At 42.7% G+C, this 17,733-nt stretch overlaps 1 protein-coding gene across 3 annotated transcripts in view; it reads left to right on the top strand.

Moving 5' to 3' along the window:
* LOC127637737 (astrotactin-2-like) overlaps positions 1 to 17,733 on the top strand; it is a 749,824-nt gene that overhangs the window by 606,442 nt on the left and 125,649 nt on the right. For all 3 annotated transcript variants that reach the window (XM_052118989.1, XM_052118979.1, XM_052118998.1), the window contains one exon: positions 11,440 to 11,702. In XM_052118989.1, coding sequence (XP_051974949.1) covers positions 11,440 to 11,702 — 263 coding nt within the window. The remainder of the gene's footprint in view (positions 1 to 11,439; positions 11,703 to 17,733) is intronic.

The following is a 17,733-nucleotide window of genomic DNA, read 5'->3' as shown; positions in this document are numbered from 1 at the left end:
CATCAATAATCTCAAAGAGAAAATAATAATTATAATAATAATAATAAAAAAAGAATAATAATAATAGTAATAATAATACCTAATTTAGAAACAGTGGTTGCACAAGTCAAAACCACACATTCATACCATACATATTAATATACAGATATTTCCACAGGTAACAATGATTATCAAATACCAACAATGGTAACTAAATAATAACTAATCCAACAATCCAGACAACATGAATACAATCAAACCACAATGTCATTGTAATGGAACCAGACCTTTCGTTTGTAAAGACGTTTGAAATTGTGAATGCCTTGACACTGCTTTAATTCAAGCCCCAGATTATTCCACAAAGTAACCCCACAAACAGACATAGAAAAACTCCTCCTGGTGGAACCCGCCATTGGGACCACAAAGTTTCCAAATCCTCTCAAACTGTACGACTGCTCCTTATGAGAAAACATATTTTGAATGTTCACAGGTAATAAATAGTGATACGCTTTGAACATGAACTGTGCATTATATAATTTTACAAGATCCTGCATTTTTAATAGCTTTGATTTAAGAAAGAGAGGATTTGTGTGTTCGAAATAGGCGGCCTTGTGTATAATTCGTATAGCTCTTTTCTGTAGCAAAAAAAGTGACTGTATTACATTTTTATAATTATTGCCCCATACCTCTACACAGTAGATTAAATATGGCTGTATTAAAGCACAATACAGGGTATGGAGTGCATTATACTCAAGAATATGCTTAACTCTACTTATTATGGCAAGGCTTTTGGAGACTTTAGTTGTAATATGTCTGATGTGGGCATTCCAACTTAGCTTGTTGTCTATCGTTACACCTAAAAATTTTATTTCTGTACACTTTCTCTGAAGTGGTTATTTTAAGTAAGCATCTTGCATCTTGCTGTCTCAAAATTATTTGCATTAGTTGACAAATTGTGCCCTATAACTATTGTCCATGAATCTACACAATATCACTTGAAACCCCCTAGGGCCTTTTAATCCAAGTGTGGGGTAAAAGTCTCGCTCACCACCTTTTTTTAACATATTTTTTTACACAAATAATGTTGCTCCATCAATATTCAATAAAAATAAATATTTGTTTTGACCGTGATACATTTTGTGACCAGAAAAAAGATACATTTTCTTAAGGGGTGCCTTTAGTCCCATTGTAACCTACTGAAAAACCATGCCCAAGTAAAAGTACTGTTACTTCCCAAAAATTTTAGTGTGAGGACAGTAAAATACATGTCCTAAAAGCTACAAAAAAAAACAAAAAAACAGGAGAAGCTCATTTAAATGTACTCATGAGGAGTGAGTATTGAGTATTGGGTTGCAAAAGCGATGATCCCTTATAATAAACACTGTATGCTGCAATTTCAAAATATAGCATACTGTACATACCGTAATTTGCATTCCCTTTTATGGCTGTTTGCAAGTAAGTATGAAAAACTCTCACCTCTCAGCCAGTGTTCTCCCTTGAGGCCCTGGAGTTGGATGATGACGTTGCCGCTGCATCGGAGAGCGTTCAGGCGTCTGACGCAGAGGACTCGACTTGGCTGCCACTTTCCGGTCAACCCACCCAGTCTGAGGCCGACACGCAAATGGCCGACATGCTTGCCTGGGCCGCCGTGAGCGTGAGCTTGGACTGGAACCCTCTGTCCTCCCCACAGCCTACACGTCTAGTATTGGTACCTTGGGTCAGGGCGCCACTCACAACCACGCCCCCAATGATACCTTTTTTCTCCGAAGTGCATGATGAGCTGATGAGGTCGTGGAAGGTACCTTTCACTGCCCGGAATTGACCTCCTCACTCGTCCGCTCTCACTACCCTTGATGGTGGCGTGGCCCTTCGGAGGTCCCCCAGGTGGACAGAGGGGTTGTGATCCACCTGTGCCCCTAGAATGCCACCACCTGGTGGGATCGCCCGGTACTCCCTTCCAAGGCCTGTAGAATGACATCGTCGCTGACCTCGAAAGCCTACAGTGCCACTGGACAGGCCACCTCCATACACGGTACATGCCATGGCTCCTCTGCAGGTCCACCAAGCCAAGCCACTTAAAGAAATGCACCTGGGTTTTCCCGACCCGCTGTGCTGCAGGAACTGCGCTCTGCCACCGACCTCGCTCTCAGAGCCACGAAGGTCAGTGCGCAGGCACTTGGGCAGGCAATGGCCACCCTCGTGGTCCAGGAATGCCACCTTTGGCTAAATATGGTCGAGATGCGCGATGTGTACAAGGCCCACTTGAGACGACTTCTCCCAGCAGTTTCCGGCGGTAAAGAGGCAGACGTAAGCTATCTCATGCCGCGGCGCCGCCCCAGCGCAGCCCGTGTCCCATCTGCCTGCCAAGGGCGTCCCCCTTCGTCCAAGCAACAGGCAGCTCTGCCTCCTCCATTTGATTCCCAGGAATCATCCCACTGCCCACGTCGATATTCTCTGATGGGGCTGCACAGATGTCACCAGGGGCTGTGCAAATCTGCATTCCCCCAGTGAGCTGGGTTGCACAGACTTTGTGCAGGTCTTGAAGGTGCAAGTAGCCACTATAGTTGCGTACCATGACGTAGTAAACGGTAAGTATATGGGGAAGCACGACCTGATTATCAGGTTCCTGAAAGGCTCTAAGAGGCTGAATCCTCCTAGGCTACATCTCATTCCTTCATAGAGATTCTCAGTGGATCACACAACACTCACGTGAAACCTTAGTTTTTAAGCACCCTGTGCTCAGCCACGTTCCAGATGAGAAGCATATTTAGTGTTGGCATTGCATATCTATGTGGAGTGTAACCTGTCAGTTCAGACTGTCGGATCAGCTTTTTGTTTGCTTTGGAGGATGCACAAAAGGCACATCCGTCTCTAAACAAGGCTCTCTCATTGGATCATTGATGCGATCTCCCTCGCATATGAATCACAGGGTGACCCCATCTGTGTGAAAGTGGATTCGACCAGAGGCATGGCCTCTTCATGGGCATTGGTAAACAGTGTGACCTTGCAGAACAAAATTTAGCAGCAGGTTGGTCTTCACCAAGCACATTCACCAGGTTTTATTACCTAGATGTTACTTCTCTCTCTTTGCAGGTCCTCATTGTCTAAGGGAGCTAATTATTCCAACACTCAACAGGCGAGCCAACACACACCTTCAATGAGTGGGCTATCTGCTATAATTTTGATACAGCTGCCAGTATACAGGCCGTTGTAAAAATAACCCATTAAAGTCATAAGCACTTATTAAACTCAGCCTTCATACTGTGTGTATTTATAAGGTTCATATAAATTCCCAGTCTGAGATAAAGTTTTCTCTCACTATGTAGGGGATAAATCATTAATCTACACACTTGAGGATGTCTTTGATGCCTTCACCATCCTGTGTGGCCTCTGACATCCTATACATATCCTTCCTTAAGTATCTATGCCTCTGGCAAGGCCCATCTGTGGGGTGTAGCATCATGTAAATAGTGAAGCATGCTTGGACACTGTTCTCATAAGCATAGAGTGAACCATAATCGAAAGGGAGCATCTCCGGTTATGCATAGAAGCTCGGATCCTTTAGATGAAGGGACAAGACATTGCGTAACCTGGCCGCACTACTGACCCATAGCTTTGTGGTGGGAGCAATGCGCTGCTTGCCCTAAGTCAAAAAAATTCTGAAGAAATTTTTATTTTGCACCCACTTCTATAGGCCAACTGTGCACCTAAAGGGGCTTGGCTCAAACACCATGGGCTTCAACTAGGTCATCTGAGAAGGAATTCCACACTCGCTTGCAAGTTCTCCTGCAACATGGAGGGAGACACAGCACCAGTTCACACTACCGAAGAAGTCCTGGTTAATAAAAATAAAAACAAATATTCAATTATTTAGAGATGGTTAATCATCTAATCTTTAAAAGATTAGATGAGCAGTAAAACAGCTTTGCGCTGTTTGACTGACAGGCTGCTTGTGTGTGTGCGGTGCACTTTACATGTGCGTGTGCTCAGAGAACAAAGAATATTCTGCCAAAATGCCCATCTTGGTGAGGTGTTCATGTAAACACAGAGAGTTATGTCTAAAGTGAACATAAACATTGGAGGAAAAGCTGATTTGTATTGAAATGTACAACCTGTAAGTTTAAATGTTACCTAATAGACTTGCTGCTGTTTAGTGTATCCCTACTATTTATCAAAACCACTGACAAAACCACTCACTGCTGTTGGCTGCATAACTTTACTTGTATAACTCTAGTATCATTCATACAGGGAAGACCAGTAATAGTTTATTACTAAATTCATCATGAATGTTTAATTGAATACTTGAAACTTTTAAGTTTTCTTAATTTGTATTTTTGTGTTCTATAGTGTTTTCTTCTATTCACTGCTTTTCTTTTGTTATTTAATTACTGACTGTTTACTACTCTTGAATAATAACTTGTGAAATTAATAATTTTATAAATAACAAATTAGTTATTAGACTATTATTTGTTGTGACATTGAAGCTGGGATCAAAAATCATCACATTTAACTAAAGAGTACTGAAATTTTGGTATCGTTAAAAATGTATGTATTGTGTATGGTAGATCTTGCTGCAATAATATGATGGAAAGTGACACAGAAGTGTGTACATGTAACATAAAATAACATCCCCTACCCAGCGCAGTTTACATTTCTATCCCAGATAATCTAGTTGATTGCATGGGTATAATAATATTAGGTTGGCAATGTCATAATTTTAGAAAGCATACAACAGAAACTCTGTTATGTTTCTTGAGTATATAACCAATACCTGTCAAAATGTCCTTTTTTTCTCTCTGGACAAGTAACTTTTTGTTTTTATTACTTCAAGTAAATGAATGACCAATTTACTTGTTTGAAGGACAAGCACATCACAATACTTAATGTCGAGCCCTGCATGTCATCTGTATAGAATGCCTTATGAGGTCTTGAACAAATTTATAAAACTAGATGCCTTAATAAAGTAAGACAAATTATATCAGACAATAGACATCCTCTGTTTGATAAATTTGAGATATTACCCTCAGGTAGAAGATTCAGGATGCCAGCAATTTTTAAAAACGGGGGAAAAATTCCTTCTTGCCACAGGCAGTAAAATTATGAAATGATAGGTAGTGTGGGTGTTCACTGAGCGGGTCTCAGTGAAGATTAGAATTTGTTTTTATTTATTTTATATATAAATCTGCATATTTGTTACATGTATATTGTTGGTCTTATATGTACGCATGTTGAAACACAAGCAACAAAAATTTCCCTAAGGGGATAATAATAAAGCAATCAATCAATCAATCAATAAACAGGTTTCATCCAAAAGTGGAAGAACTTAAAATCTCTTCCAACATTTAAACTTCATGCTGTTGCTGCAAGCCCGGCCGTGAGGCATTCACAGACCGAAAGGTCTTCTGCCCCAAAACAAAACACCTTGCATCTTCATTTACCATCTCACATGTGGCTTTGACTTACATTTAGTCCACTTTGTAGAAAATACCAAGATATATATTGTGCATTGCCATTCATCCTAATAATACAGAGATATGATTTTTGGTCCATATCGTCCAACACTAGCCCTAAGCGAAATCCTACTTTGGATATAAAATAACTGATTAAAGCATTATAACATTAATGCATGTCATCAATCGGTTTTCTATACATTCTCCGATCTCAAATTCTCTGGTTTGCCTCAATGATTGCATGAGGCACAGCGCGAATCAGATTTATACCTGCCTTTCCTTTGGATTAATTTGTTCTCGCATCATTCATATTAATAAAGAAAGTTCTACCTGATATGTTAGGTTTAGGGGTTGTGTTAAATGGTCTAAATGGTAAATGGTCTCCACTTATATAGAGCCTTTTTAAGCTTAACGGTATTCAAATCGCTTTACACTGTGACACATTCACCCATTCATACACAGATTCATACATCAATGACAGCAGAGCTGCCATGCAAGGCACTAGCCTGCCATTGGGAGCAACTTGGGGTTCAGTGTCTTGCCCAAGGACTGTTTATATGTGGACGTGGATCAGCTGACTGAATGAACGAGAGGAGGCATGTCCTTCATTCAGTTTGGCATGCAAGTCAATTGAGTTCAAGAAGGACAAGTTTATATGTATGAACAGAATCCCCAATTTATAAATGTGAAAAATGACTAAAGACGTTACATTAAAATGACATGAATTAGGAATGGAAATGTTGGGCTTTGGTTCACAGTCTAAGATATTTAGGCTTTACTTGAACTTGTCTTGGTAACACTGATGTCCAGGATTTGACAAAATATTGGACAAATAAGACCTGCTTTCTTGTCATTTGTGGTAAAATACTCAATTGTGTATTGTGTTTAAACTCCATTTTAGTTGTTTTCATACATTTGTAAATATGAAAACGTCATGGTTACTGCTGTAACCTCTGTTCCCTGATGGAGAGAACGAGACATTGTGTCGAATGCAGTGACACAAGGGGTCTCGCGTACCTCTGAACTTGAGAAAAGGACAATGAGAAATTGGCAGACAGAATTTGCATGTCCCGCCCCCGGACATATGGGTATATAGGGAAGCGTGCGTCTGTCAGTTAGGTTTTTGCACTCAGGATCCGAATATAAGGTACGGACCTTTACTGTGGTAGTTCTAGTGTCGTGGCAAGGGGGACACAACATTCCCTCCATCAGGGAACGGAGGTTACAACAGTAACCATGACGTTCCCCTTCTGTCACTCACTCGATGTTGTGTCGAATGTAGTGACACAAGGGGTCCTATTTAAAAGTGTCATGCACTAGACCGTGTTACTGCCTGCTAGAAGCAACTGTATCGGCCACACATAACCCTCCCCAACGCCCCCAGAAAAAGGTGTCATATAAAGACCTTAGGCTCCCAGCACCCCTAAGGGGGGGACAGGTGACATGCCTATCATGGGAGCAAGCCAGCCAGCCGTGGCCTTTTCTCTCTCTATGTTTCTTGTCATAGAGCATAAAGCGGCTGGGGCTTAATGCTATGAAATACGTCGGGGAAGGCGATCTTTTCTGTTCATATTCTTTCAGGGGGAAAAGACCCTGCAGAGACCACATCCTGCCCAGACTGGGGGGAAGTGACATGTAGCCAATACGTCACATGGGTTGTCAAGCCACATGTGCAAGTGGTGCGGTGGTAGGTCCTAACTGATGAGGGAGGAGCTCTACAAACACTGCGACAGGAGGCAGAGGGAATGCCCAAGGGAGACTCGGGTCTGCCGACAGGTATTTTACGTACAGTGAAAAATATATCACAGGGAGTTGCCTGAAGAGAAAATTAGGCCTGTGGAGCTGTACCCCAGTACAGAGCACTTATGGCTCGTAGTTGGTTTGGTCACAAATACTTCCACTGAATTCGCAGGCCAGAAGGCTAGGGAGGAAGAACATCCAGGAAGCAAGAGCTTAGTGGCTAACCTGGGAGAGAGAGCGCGCTGGATCACTTTGGTGAAGGGCGCTAGGTGCAAGTGGAACACCCGGTCGGCTGTTCCGTATTACTGAGTTCTACCGGCTCGGACCTGACAAAACACGGGACAAGACCGACTCAACCCTAGAATATTGCGATGGTATTGGGTGTTGCCCAGCTCGCTGCTCTGCAGATGCCTGCTAAGGAGGTGCTGTTGGACAGTGCCCACGAGAATGCCACAATTCTCGCCAAGTGTGCTCGAACCCGCAAGGGGGCGGGCACGGTCTGGGTCTGGTAGGCCAGGGAGATAGTGTCTGTTTGGAGATGGCATTCTCTTTCCACATCTGCCGAAGCAGACAAAGAGCTGCTCAGAACATCTGCGTGCGGTCCAAATAGATATGCAAAGCACGTACCGGATACAGCAACAAAAAGGCTAGGTCTGCCTCCTCCTGGGGCAGCGCTCGCAGGTTCACAACCTGATCCCTGAAGGGGGTCGTAGGAACCTATGGCACGTATCCCAGTCGCCATCTTAGGATGACGTGAGTATCTGCCAGACCGAACTCCAGGCAAATGTCGCTGACAGAGTATGCTTGCAGGTCCGCAACCATCTTGATGGAAGCTAGTGCTATCAGGAGGGCCGTCTTCAAGGAGAGGTCCTTGAGCTCAACTGAGTCAAGCGGCTCGAAGGGGGTCTCTGAAGGTCTAAGAGGACCACTGAGAGATCCCAGGAGGGGAACAGGCTTGGCCCGGGAGGATTCAGCCTCCGGGCGCCTCTAAGGAACCTGATAATCAAGTCATGCTTACCCAAGGACTTTCCGTCCACTGCGTTGTGGTGGGCCACGATAGCGGCAACATACACCTTCAAGGTGGATGGGGACAGCCTCCCCTCCAGCATCTCTTGCAGAAACGAGAGCACTGACCCGACTGCGCATCTCTGCGGGTCTTCAGATCGGGAAGAACACCAATTTGCGAACAAGCGCCACTTCAGGGCGTAAAGGAAATCATTTCAAATTAGGATTCTCCTCCCGGCCCTCCACCAGGAGATGGAGTGGTCTGCTTACCAGCTCCGGAGCAAATATCTCATTCCCTGGGTTGTCCGTCTCAGGAATGCTTGGGGGCCTTCCGGGTCCTCGAGGACATTTGGGAGACAGGAGCTCAACGCAGGGTCTGAGCGCTGGGCCCAGGTTGAGGTGGAGCTGCCTGCCGTTTGGAAGATGCAGGAGGACGCCTTCAGCAAACAGACGGAGCACAGCCCGCGCTGGAATGGCGGCCGGGCATGATCTGGGAAATGGCCTCCATCTGTTTCTCCACCGCCAAGAACTGCTGGGCGAAGTCATCGATGTGTCACCGAATAGACCGAGTTGGGAGATGGGGCGTTGAGAAAGCAAGCTTTGTCTACCACCCGCATCTCGACCAGGTTCAGCCATAGGTGATGTTCTTGGACCACGAGGGTGAACATCACCTGCCCGAGTGTCTGCGCTGTGACCTGCGACTGGCCGTGAGGTGAGCCGCTCTCACCTCAAGCTTGGACGGAAGTCAACGAGCGTGCCGGGGGGCAGGTGGTTCGTGGGGATCTACCCGGCGAAACCGAGCCCACTGCCATCCCCAAATCCATCGCCAAGCGGTTCGTCCTCAATCTCGTGGGCAGAAGGAGCGATGTGGGGGGGGGCAGCTGGAGTGGCGTTCCTCTTTAAAAAGGAAAGTCAGCATACGCTCTGCAGAGGTGAGTGGAACTGTAAGTCTGAAGAAGAATTCTGAATGAATAGATGCATGATTCCCTCCCTTTATACCCTAATGTCCGGGGGAGGGACATGCAAATTATGTTTGACAAATTCTCATTGGCCTCTTCTCAAGTTCAGAGGTAACTGAGGCCTTCAAGAAAGTCCCCTAGTGTCGCTTCACTCGACACAACGTCAAAGTGAGTGACAGACGGGGACCCACTGGTTGTGCTCTATTATGGACATCATTATGACATATGTGATTTAATATTTAATTCCAGTGTCTGGGTGTACACAACTCAAACTCTATTTACCATGAGACAGATGGCGTAGGTATAAAAAGCAAACAAAAAAACAACTCACACCAGCAAAGATGTAGAACACACATGATGAAAGACTCATGCGGCCAAATGTTTTCATTCCACTCTGTGTAGAAACCCTTTGGAAGGCACCGCTCCATCTCAAAATGATTAAGTGCATTACAGGAAATGAATAATTTATAAAACGTACTTTAAGCTGTTAGCAATTACTGTAGCTGTGTCATTTTCATGTGTGGTGAGAACTTCACAAACAAGGGCCTATTGAGTCTGACTGTGTCACAGAGTTGGCACATCTATGTGTTGATGCAGTCGTGACGGCCTTGTTCTGTTTGCTCTCCCGCTACGTGTCCTCCATTATGTGTTAGCCTGTCATGCTATAGTCCGCCATAAAAAGTAATGTGATTACCAGGCACCATGAACCAGAATGTTTGACATTGTTTAAAGTGGCACAACTGTTTAGCCATCACATGGACGTCTCAACACTTAATTAATTTCTTTCTTCCTGCAATTGCATTGTTTTCTGTCTGCCAAGTGTGCTATGCAAAAAAATCAGCCCTGTATATACCGTATGCTAGTGGAGATGATTCATCATCTTCTGTAACTACTTCCTTCCTGACATACTTTGACATCTTGTCAGTAATACACTGGCAGCCAAACAAGAGGATAAGTAGATCGTTGCGAGTCTCTAGTTTGAGAAATAGATGCCTCACAAGTCCTCAGCTGACAGCTTCATTGAATTCTACCCGCTCAACACCAGTTTCATGTACAACAGTAAAGAGAAGACTCAGGGGTGCAGGCCTTATGGGAAGAATTGCAAAGAAAAAGCCACTTTTGGAACAAAAAAATAAAAATAAAAGGTTACAGACATTGGACAACAGGAGTGTTATGGATCTAAACCACATTGAGCTTTTGTGGGTTCAGATAGACTGTAAGGTGCACGAGAAGTGCCCGACAAGACCGACAAATCTATGGCAAGTGCTACAGGAAGTGTGGGGTGAAATGTCACCCGAGTGTCTGGACAAACTGACAGCTGGAATGCAGCTAGAAGGATCTGCAAGGATCCGTGTATCATATTACTATGACGATGAGCACCCATCAAAACCAATCCACCTCCTTGGTACCAAAAATATAGTGTTTGTGCAAACTAAACTAATCTAAACTAGTCACCTGAACCGGTGTTGTGGTATTGGGCACTGGTTTTAGTTGTTTACAACTGAGATCCTCACTTCCTACTTCTGGTGTCCCATGGGTAATGCCTTTGTCTTCTCATCCTTTATGGAAATGGATCAGCCGACTATCTCTGCTGGGGTCGTGTCCAGAATATAATACAGACTCATTTTAAAGTAGTGCAAGACACTGAATGTTACTCAATCTTGGAAACGTGGCCTGCAAACACTGGGCCTGGAACTTGACCGGGACAGATTAGTATGGTAAACATATCTTGAAAATTTAAAAAAAAAAAAATAATAATAAAACACCAGCTTATTCATTACAAGTTTATCCATAAAGTCTATCCCTCTCCACACAACAATTTTGATTGAAGCATATTGACAGACAAAGTGGCTTTTTTTTTTTACTTTTAAGTTTAAACCATCTGATTGCAAAGCTCTGCAGTTTGAGCTGTTTTATTGTGGCATGTTTTAGTTTAAAGTTACATGTATTTTTATGTATTTTTTTTTTTTATTGCGGTCTAATTCCATGACTGGCATCTATTATTTTTAATGGTGTGGAATGGTGTGGAAACCGGCTGAACAGTCAGCATAAAATGTAATTATATAAATTAACTTAAACCAAAATAAAACATAAGGACACAGACATACATGCTACACGGACACGTGCATCTCTCTTCCTATCGAATAGGCATCTCTGGCCTAATGTTTGACAAATATATAAATGTTTTTGGTGCAAAACACTGTACTAATTTTATATGTGAACCCCAAGGAACATAATACTTTAGAAAGCATGCCATGATCCCTTTAACTACTTCAGTGATGTCATACTGTGTCTCATCTCCACAGAGGTCACAGATCAGGGTGGCAGATGGGACCTGAAAGCCGTGCCCTTCATCAGCTACCTGTCAGGTCTGTTGAAGACACAACTGCTGACCGATGACCTTGTGGCCGGTGTGGATATCCGTTGCCAGGAGAAGGGCAGCTGTCCGGCCACCTGTCACCTGTGCAGGCAAGCCGGCCGTGAGGTGCCCAGCCCGATGCCCGTCCTCCTGGAGGTCAGCCGTGTTGTGCCCCTCTACAGCCTGGTGCAGGATAACAACACTAAAGAGGTAAACAATGGTTTGGAGGATATTTTTAGTGGTGTTTGCTAAGAAAAGCATGACAGTTACTTTTGCTCATACTTAGGGGTTTTGTTAACACTTCATTGCAATGTTTTGGCAACCACACTCAACATTCTAGTATAGTAGCTTTTGCACACACCACTCACATTTTCTACACACAACGGCTACATCTGATTTTATAAGTCCTTCACTCTTAAAAAATAAAGGTCCAATTAAAACCAAAAGGTTTTACAACCTGATCTCATAGGAGAATCTTCACAATTTTTCACAAACCTTTTTATCATCTAGTTCCTTTGAAGACTTTCCATGTATCGGTGCTTTTAAAACCCAGAAACATCCAGAAGGCTTTGTAACCTTCAAACAAGTTTGGAAGGGTTCATTTTAAAATGCATTCCACCTCAGATTACTAAATACATGCTGTAAAATGTCATTTGTGTTTTTGACAATAAACAAGTGAATTACATGTAAAAAAAAAATAAAAAAAAAAAAAAAAAATATATATATATATATATATATATATATATATATATATATATATATATATATATATATATATATATATATATATATATATACGCTTATATTAAAAATACATTCTCTGAAAAAGCCTAAATATTTAATGCAGTGGAGCTACTTAAATTTGTTTTAAGGATTTATTAGAAGATATTTTTACAGGAAAAAAAGTGAAATTTTGTTATTGAGAGTAAGATTTTTTGCACTATTCTGAACGTATGAATGTAACACATCATTTCTATGGATAAATGTTTTTAAACTGAATAGACAAAATATTAAAGGAATATTCTGGGTTCAATACAAGTAAAGCTCAATCAACAGCATTTGTGGCATAATATTTACCACACAAAAAAAATTTACTAATAATTTTCTTAAAAGGGCAAAAATCTGTGTTACTTGTGAAGCACTTTCAATGAAAGTGAATGGGGCCAGTTTTTATTTTATTTTAAAATGCTCACTTTTTCAAAAGTATAGACAAGTGATGATATGATTTCAGTGAAATAAAACCTCTTACTAACCTTTTTTCTAAAGTTATAACTAATTTTACAACTTTGTTACCATGACGATAATGTCAACAAAGCCTAAAATGACCATACAAATGACAATTTAAACAACTTTACAGTTCAAATACTACAGTACATGATTTTAACAGAAGAATGAATGAAAGTGCTTTTATAAAATTATAAGCCTCACATCAGAATCAGAATCAGCTTCATTGCCTAATATGCTTACACATACAAGAAATTTGTCTTGGTGACAGAAGCTTCCAGTGCACAAACAATACAGCAACAAGACAGAGATGACAATAAAACAAATTAATAATATAAAAAGTGAATAGAAAATAAAATATATATAGAAATACACAATAGGACAATATACCGTATATGTACAATATACAGATGCAAGGGAATGTAATGGCAGAAGAAGTATGGTATATTGGATAAATATAAATAGAATAAGCATTAAATATTGCTCAATGGGGCAGTTTTAACTGTCCATGAGATTGATAGCCTGAGGGAAAAAAAAAAACTGTTCCTGTGCCTGATATTTCTGGTGCTCAGTGCTCTGTAGTGCCTGCCAGAAGGTAACAAATAACCCTTTATAAATTATTCCCATTCGCTTCCATTGTAAGTGCCTCATTGTAACCATTTGTGCTTTTTTTATAGAAAAGGAGGGACGAGTGAATATTACTTTTTGTGGTTATCAACATTATGGCACAAATGTTGTCGACTGAGCTTGATGTGTATTGAACCCGGAATATTCCTTTAAGTTAAACAAATTACTATAAAATTCAAAGTAATCTTCACATTTAAAAAAATTAAAATAAACTTTATTCTGATTGCCAATTATTTAATTTGCAACTGTTGTGGAACACAGTTAATAATATTTTGTATTTTGCATAGCACCGTTACATGTATTCTGATACTCCCCAATCCTGTGTTCATAAAACAATATTTCAACACAGTGAAGAACCTTTTAAGCTTATTGATATTAAATTTAAAAAAAAAACAATCTTATGATTTTTAGGATATATAAAAAAAACATTTGAAAAGAAAGAAGCTGATTTAATAACAGACTACTTTTTCATGCATTTCATAGCATAATAACAATAACATATTTGTTATAATTACTGTAAACTATAGATAAATAATATATCAGCTGATTTACAATAGGAAGTTCTAAACATGAATTCCACAGATACTGTTTTCTTGAACATAAGCAGTGCATTAAACCCTCCATGTCATACAAAAATGATGCATTCTGCTTCTCCAAACCCACCAGCAGATGGCAGGAGTGATTTTCATTAGGTTAAATCACTTTCAAAATTGTGAAGAAGGCAAAGTGTTTCCAGACAGATGATAGACTCTATATGTGCCAGACAGAGAGAAAGACAGTCCAAAAGACAGATAAATGACTTGATATCGCATGTTATTAATCTTGCTCCCATTTCTTGGCTTTACCGTATATGACCACAAATTAATATTTCCGCTTTCCTTAGATAAGAGGACTTTCATTTGCAGCCACTGTATCTTCTGAGTCACAGACTTAATGAGGATATAAAATCGTGTTTTGGAGCAGATTGCCTGGGCTTTCTATTCCGCATCATCCTTCTTGCTGCTGACGTCTTGAAGGAGAAGATGCCATTCACTTGCGTCTGTTGTTCTTCAGTGTCAGGTGACAAGAGAGTGATTCACTACCAAATGGCCGGCTTTGGCCCACTGCGTACCTGACAGGTGATCGCCCTGGGGATCGGACCTGCTCCATTACAATGATTCCCCCCACTAATTGCTTCTCACACTGAAGCCAGTACTTGTCTCTGATGGTGTGTCTGGACCTCGACAATAACAGGAGCATCAACAATGACAAAAGGCTTGCAATCGATAGCAGACGGTCCCTAGTGGGGATCTGTCGATAGGTAAACAAAATGTTGCCCCCACCCATGCAGCTGAGTTGACTAGGGACAGAGCAGACTGGTGCAGCACGGACTCAGAAGATAATGCTAGGTTACGAGGAAGATATTGATGTCATCGACCCGGGGGGAAGAGCCAGGGCTTCTTGTGCTCACATTTCTGAAACAGCCATCTGTCAATTAGCATAGCAGACACAAAGACCCACAGAACATATGTATTCAAACACAATGCTGCCACTTGCATCTTTTCTGCATTCACCTGAAGCAAAGAGCAATACTTTATAATTTGACAGCGATGGTGATTGGGATCAGGTGGTTTTGCAAGTAAGCAGATGTACCTGCGGTCTCTTTGTTAAACTAACTAGATCTTGGCATGTCAGTTCTGTTTGCCTGTCACCCTCACTCTAATGGACGAACATTGGGCTCTGGTTACGATCTGGAATTAGCCATCTGTTTCCTTGAAAACACTGTACCGGAAAACAGGTCTGAAAAGGATAAAAAGCAACATTTTTGCAAAGCTTCTCATGTGACAGATTTGATCCTGTTTTCATCATGTTTCCCCCTTTGTAACAATCCACTACACACACTCTCCCATACACACTCATTTTCTGTGAATAGGCAACTCAGTAATTTTATGATTGTACTTGTAAATGTAAAAAATAAAAAAAGTTGCTTTTCAGCAGTTTTCTCTGGCAAAATATTTGTAATCCATTTCCAGCCTCCAGACAAACATTAACCTTTGGGCCAGAAAACATACTTTACGACAGTACATGAATGCAAACGCTTCTTGCTTTGAATGCTCGACTTCACATGTTCTATGATCTAAAATTTGTCAGAGCTCAATTCCTAGCCCAACACAAGTCCATGTTGCATTCTCAGTGTTATTGTTGCCTCTACGGTCAGTTTTCACTTTCAGGTCAACTTTTATCAAGGCCAAGCAACATTTTGAACAGAATCTTGTTAAAAATGTGATTATGGCTTGGAAACTAAATAAAAAAATACATTTCTAACTTGATTAACTGAATAATAACACATCTGATTTAATAGCAGACACTTGAAGGTAACTATTCGGAGTACTGAATTTGATGCCAACAACGATAACGCAATAACGATAATAACGTACATCACTCTGGCTAAGAATTTGCATCTTCATTTGCTTACTTGTGCAGAATGTGTTTAGTGTAATTTCAGCATGTGGAAATTGTAGTTGTTGGCCTAAAGAGGCGTTCACTCCAACAGTGATATGCAGTTACAAAGCAACTGGAAATCGTCTCGGGTTATGACTATAACCCTTGTTCCCTGAGAAGGGAACGAGACACTGCGTCGTTGAAAACGACTCTTTGGGGAACGCTCCTTAGCGTGCGCCTCTGAATTATGAATGAAACTATTCCAATCTTGATTGGTGTTGCGTCATGACGTAACATGTGACGGCATAACCGGATGCATAAAAGTGACGCCGGTACACACACACATTAGCCTAGCGATGAAGCAAGCCGCTCTCAGGCATTGAGGGGCGTGGCAGGACGACGCAGTGTCTCGTTCCCTTCTCAGGGAACAAGGGTTATAGTCATAACCCGAGACGTTCCCTTCCGAGGGAACTCGCACTGCGTCGTTGAAAACGACTCTTTGGGGAACGAATGCCCACTAGGCCACGCACCGAAAAAAGGCCTGCCCTAGAGTGAAACTGAACTCAGGCGCTCAACTAGGACGAGAGCACACGTGCGCCAGGCGTACTAGGGAGGTGCAGACTATAAAACCTGATGAAAGTGTGCGGGGTAGCCCAACTCGGGAGGCACTCCCGATAAGAGAGCCCTGGAGGACGCCATGCCTCTAGTTGAATGAGCCCTTATGGCCAAAGGTGAAGGCAAATTGCGCACCTGTAGGCCGAGATAATAGCCTGAACAATCCAATTACTAATGGTTTGTTTCAAGGCAGGGAGCCCCTTCTTAGGTGACCCAAAACACACTAACAGTTGGTCCGACCTCCTCCAAGAAGAGGACCTCTCGAGGTAAATGCCCAAAGCTCTGACAGGGCAGAGCAAATGGAGCCTCTCTTCTTCTGCCGACACATGAGGTGGAGGATGAAAAGCCTGCAGGACCGTAGACCGTGCCGCGTTAGAAGGCACCTTAGGCACATAGCCAGGTCTCGGGTGCAGAATGGCTTTAACTCCGCCAGGGTCAAACTCCAAGCAAGCTGGTGTTACTGCCAGGGCTTGAAGATCTCCCACCCTCTTTAGAGAGGTAATAGCTAAGAGAAAAGCCATCTTGAAAGTAAGGTCCTTGGGCGAAGCCGACTGAAGGGGCCAGGGATAACCCTTCGAGAACCACCGCCAGGTCCCAGGCAGGAACCCTGGACCTGGTTGTCGGTCTCATCCTCCTTGTACCACGGAGAAAACGAATGACCAGCTGGTGCCTCCCCAGAGGCCCATCACTCAGTGGTGCATGGAAAGCCGAAATGGCAGCCACGTACACCTTAAGTGTGGAAGGGGAGAGACCCGCAGAGAAACGATTTTGAAGAAACTCCAGAACTGAAGCCACCGGGCAGTTAACTGGATCTAATTCATGTTCTCTACACCAAGTGGAGAACACATTCCACTTGAGGCCATATAATCTCCTAGTAGACGGAGCCCTAGAGCCAAGTATGGTTTCAACCACCCCCGCTGATAGACCAGCATTTAGGTACTGAACCCCCTCAGGGGCCAGACCCACAGTTTCCACAGCTCTGGACGAGGGTGGAAAACTGTGCCCCCTGCCTGAGACAACAGATCCCTCCTCAGAGGAATCTGCCGTGGCGGAGCTATCAGGAGTGAAATTATGTCTGAGAACCATACTCGGGCCGGCCACATCGGAGCAACCAAAAGTAGACTGATGCCCTCTTGGCGGACCCTTTCCAGGACTCCCGGGAGCAGAGCGATCGGGGGAAATGCGTACAGGCGAGGCCTCGGCCAGGCCTGTACCATGGCATCCAACCCCAGTTGGGCTGGATGTGAGAGGAAGAACCAAAGTGGACAGTGGGACGTCCCTCGAGACGCGGATAGATCCACTTCCGATGGTCCAAATTTGTCCCCTATCGACTTCACCACCTCTGGATGAAGTC

Source organism: Xyrauchen texanus, chromosome 4 (genome assembly GCF_025860055.1).
Source record: "Xyrauchen texanus isolate HMW12.3.18 chromosome 4, RBS_HiC_50CHRs, whole genome shotgun sequence".
Lineage (NCBI taxonomy): Eukaryota > Metazoa > Chordata > Actinopteri > Cypriniformes > Catostomidae > Xyrauchen > Xyrauchen texanus.
The sequence above is the reverse complement of the archived record's forward strand: the minus strand, read 5'-3'. Positions and strand labels throughout refer to the sequence as shown.